This window comes from Physella acuta, unplaced genomic scaffold (assembly GCF_028476545.2).
Source record: "Physella acuta isolate Inbredline_101_S28 unplaced genomic scaffold, ASM2847654v3 ptg001099l, whole genome shotgun sequence".
In the NCBI taxonomy this organism is placed as follows: Eukaryota; Metazoa; Mollusca; class Gastropoda; family Physidae; genus Physella; species Physella acuta.
In genome coordinates this window covers 118,095-122,610 of record NW_026732616.1, presented here as the reverse complement: position 1 = coordinate 122,610, position 4,516 = coordinate 118,095, and the positions used below count along the sequence as shown (strand labels likewise).

General features: G+C 30.4%; 1 protein-coding gene across 2 annotated transcripts in view; it reads left to right on the top strand.

Moving 5' to 3' along the window:
- Positions 1-972: 972 nt before the first annotated feature.
- LOC131955738 (uncharacterized) overlaps positions 973-4,516 on the top strand; it is a 28,568-nt gene continuing 25,024 nt past the window's right edge. Inside the window, exons 1-9 of one of the 2 annotated variants that reach the window (XM_059319974.1) lie at positions 973-1,097; positions 1,297-1,377; positions 1,517-1,747; positions 2,330-2,555; positions 2,775-2,945; positions 3,353-3,512; positions 3,760-3,890; positions 3,988-4,095; positions 4,275-4,428. In XM_059319974.1, the coding sequence (XP_059175957.1) occupies positions 1,087-1,097; positions 1,297-1,377; positions 1,517-1,747; positions 2,330-2,555; positions 2,775-2,945; positions 3,353-3,512; positions 3,760-3,890; positions 3,988-4,095; positions 4,275-4,428 (1,273 nt within the window). In that variant the 5' untranslated portion in view covers positions 973-1,086. The remainder of the gene's footprint in view (positions 1,098-1,296; positions 1,378-1,516; positions 1,748-2,329; positions 2,556-2,774; positions 2,946-3,352; positions 3,513-3,759; positions 3,891-3,987; positions 4,096-4,274; positions 4,429-4,516) is intronic. The other variant, XM_059319975.1, reaches the window with a different exon arrangement.

The following is a 4,516-nucleotide window of genomic DNA, read 5'->3' as shown; positions in this document are numbered from 1 at the left end:
ACACACAATTAGATCAGATCTAGCAGTAATAATAATAATAATTTAAATTGTTAAAAAGTTGAGTGTCATACGTCATATAAAAAAATAATAATGCCCACATGCGCAGGACAATAAATTTAATAAAAATAAATTTGATTGTTCGGCTAAAAATAGTGAAGTACGAATAGCCTTCTGAGGGCTATTTGTAGTAAAGTACCAGTAGACACTTCCAATTCAATTTAATAATAATAAATGTAATAATGATAATGATTAATGATATACTTATTACTTATAGTTAATATACTCATCTATTTAGGCCTAATATTAATAATAAATCTGAATTGCTCTTACAATTTTTTTTGCTGTCATTTTTCATGAAAACATATTTTTACAAGAAAAGTAAATTACCCAAGTTTTGCAAACTAAATAGTTTTTCTTTTAACTTTAGCTTCCTATAATTATAATTCTCAGTAGCATTGAGAAGTAAACTAAACGTCAGCCCTATTTTATAGTTGACCTATTGATTAAAGGTGCTACCTAAATTTTATTCTGAATCATTATTTTTCTCAACCTTTTAGATGACTGATGTCAATGATGTTCATGTTTATTGGATGAAAGAAGCCTTAAAGCTTGCAGAAAAGGCATTACAAGCACAAGAAGTTCCTGTGGGTTGTGTGTTTGTTTATAATGATCAAATTATTGCAACTGGGGGCAACGAGGTAAATGAGACAAAAAACGCTACAAGGCATGCAGAAATAATTGCTATTGAACAAGTCAGAGATTATTGTAAATTGAATGGACTTAATGAACGTGATGTTTTTCTTAGTTCAACACTTTATGTCACAGTTGAACCTTGTGTTATGTGCACTGGAGCTCTAAGACAAATTGGAATTCCTTTTGTTGTGTATGGTTGTGCTAATGAACGTTTTGGAGGTTGTGGATCTATTTTAAATGTTGCCAGTGATGAAGCTATAACAAGCAGCCTGGGACCTTGTTTTGATGTAATTGGTGGTCTGTTAGCTGATAAAGCCATTGACTTACTGAAGAACTTTTACAAAGGGGAAAATCTTAACGCTCCTGATACCAAAAGAAAAAAGAAAATTACAAATGAATCCAAGGTTATTGCTTTACTCTATTATTTTTCTTTGCCACTGGTAAATGTTGAGCTTTAACCCTGTCCAGTCTCTGACTTAATGAAATGATTTTTAGCTGTTATCTTACTATCACAATTCTCATTCTTTAAAATTTGTTGAACTAAAAAACTGTCATACGTTTTAAAAATATTTTTAAATGTTTATTTTAATTTCAATATTTCAGTAATTTAATTATAATGAAAAGTCAAAGTCACAGGCTATTTTCTCAGCTTAACAAGCAAAAGCTGCTTGTCAAGTACTTGAAGTATGTACCTCGCATATTTTCTTTCTAAATTACATATTTTTTAAAGCTATTAGTTTATTCAATTTATAGTTATAATGTATTTCTATTTATTTTTAAGAGAAATATTATATGAGTTTAAAACGCAGAAATTTTTTTATAGTGTCACCCATTACTTACAAGCTTTCACGAGGAACTATGCTACATCTGAAGTTAGTAATGTTAAAAGTGAAAGTAGGAAGAGGCTGGTGATTCTGGGAACAGGCTGGAGCAGTTACAGTGTGTTGAAAACAGTCAACAAAAACATTTATGATGTCATTGTCATTAGTCCACGAAATCACTTTCTGTTTACACCTCTTCTAGCAAGTACTACAGTAGGCACACTGGAATTTAGGTTTGTATCTTTTGCTCATTCAAGATTGATTTACATTTTTTTTATTAATCGCGGTTATTGAATAGGAAAATGTTACTTACTAATAAATAGAATCTACTATAAATAAACGGGGGGGGGGGGCTTTAAAATTTATAGAATAGCATCATTTTAGGGTTCTTCTTAGTGAAAGTTTAAATTTTGTTTCAAGTAATTGTAGTGTAAAAATAAAATGTGAAGTATCTTTAAAAAAATAGTCCACTTTATAGCACAGGCTATTTGTTCATTGGGATAGAGGAGCTGTTGTTTAAAGAAGAATAGAAATACATTTCTTTTGCTCTATTAGATATCTAACATTTGCATTATTATTTTATATTAAGTTCTTAATTTTCATACCTTTTATCATCCTGCACTCGCAATGGATTTATAAACCATGTTTACTTCATAGCACCTTTGCCAGATAACACATTCAGTGAAATTTTTTTTTAAAAATACTTATAACTTTTGTTCTTGACAGGATTTTTAACAAATAAAGTGTGATATTGTTATAGCAGTTAAATTTTTTTAAGTGGAATTCTCCAGTTGTATTCATTTTTCAACTTGTAGATCTATTATAGAGCCAGTACGAAACACAGGTTTCAGGGACTCAGCTCACTACCACCTTTCATATGCCACTCACCTTGACACAAAAAAACAGGAAATCAATTGTACAAGTGTATTAAAGCCCAGCCTGCAATATTCCTTACCTTATGATAAGCTTGTCATAGGAGTGGGGGCCTTGACTAACACATTTGGTGTGCCTGGTGTGCAAGAAAATGCATTTTTTCTCAAAGTAATTGTTTTTAAATAAATTCAAACAATTAAACATTAAATAAAAGTTTATTTCTTTTAATAATACTCCCAACTGTTTTATTTTTACTTAATATATTTGTTGTTTTCTTAATTTTCCAATATTTAAACCCCTCAATTTGCTCTATGTATTATAAATGAATCAAGTTTTATACGAGTTACAAAAATTGTTCACAAAAAAAATTGTAAAATATTTTCTCAGGAAATTGCAGATGCAAGAAGAATAAGAAACAGAATCTTAAACAATTTTGAGCTGTCAGTCCAACCTAATATAGATCCAAAAGAACAGCAGAGGCTTCTGCATATTGTGATAGTTGGAGGAGGCCCTACAGGCGTTGAATTTGGTGCTGAATTGTATGACTTTGTAGAACAGGTACTAAAATCTGTTTAACAAAGACTTTTTTTTTACTTTATTAATAAGCTATAGTGGCACATGCTTGTAAAGCATATTGACCATAATATTACAACTTAGTTAGCACAACATGATTTTAGATTTAACTAGCCAAATTGTGTTAATCATTCACTAATGGGGGGGGGGGGGGAACATGTAATATTCATCATACACAATGCATTATTTTAATTAAAATTGACCTATCTTTGGGATATTATTCCTCTCTATAGGAAAGCATACATAAAATAACTCTTTCCCCCCTTACATATTCTAGTTCACGAACACAGTCAATTTAACACTTATAAATATAAATAAATGTCAAAATTCTTTTTAAAGCTAGTTGAAACACATTTTATTTCCTATCCAACATTTATTCTTTAACTTATCAGGATTTGGTCAGACTTTATAAACAACAATCTAAGCAAGTCAGAGTTACTCTTGTAGAGTCCAATAAAATCCTGTCTTCATTTGATACAAGACTTCAAGCCTATGCAGAGAGGAAAATGAAACAGAGGAAAGGTTTCAATCTTCTGCAGTCAACTGTTATAGGTTAGTTTTGCTTGGTTAAATTTTCTTTGACTTATGACATTCAATAAAAAATATTTCCTCTTAAAATAATTATCATTTCTAATTCTGCCTGTATTGCTAAGTCAGTTAGGAACAGCCCTATTAGGCATTCAGGCTATTAGCCTACTATTCTTAACAAAAAAAAACAATTTTAGTTTAGTATTTCTGACCTGCATTCGTAGAAGTAACCAAATTATTTATCAACAATTGTTTTGTTTGTTATTTTCAGAAGTAAAACCTGATAGTGTAAAACTTAAGGATGGCACTTTGATTCCTTGTGCACTTGTTGTATGGAGTACAGGTCTTGCACCACGTGACTTTACAAAAACACTTAACCTCACCAAAAATAAAAGTGGCCAGGTAATTTATAGATATAGAAGGCAAAACCAGTTTTTGTAATGCAATTAAAATTGCTAACATTGTCACTTATTTTTTCATTAGTTGTGTTATTTTTCAGATTATGACAGACAGATACCTCAGGGTGATAGGGGAGTCCACTAAAAATATTTTTGCAATAGGAGATTGTGCAGATATTGAAGAAATGTCATTACCTTGTACTGCACAGGTAAAATACTAGTTAGTTACTTTTTATCCTAACACATTCTATTTTGTGATATAGATATTATGCTTTTACTATTTTTGCTAACTTGATAACAGTAAGAATAATAGTTCCATAAAAATAGCTATGCCGTTATTGGTGTTGGCTTAAGGTTATTTTTACCACAAAATATACATTTTTCTTAGGTTGCTGAAAGGAAAGGACGCTATTTAAGCAAGTTTCTGAATTCAGACTGTAATGAAGAAAAAGTGGGCCCATTTGAATTTAAAAGTTTGGGAATGTTGGCATATATAGGGCATTATCAAGGTGTCAGTGATACACCCCAATTAAAAATAAAAGGTAAATTTGTATTTATACTTCACTGAGTAAGTAATTCCTGAGTTCTTTAAAAGTTTTGTATGATAAATGTTTTTTGTGTATGAATTAG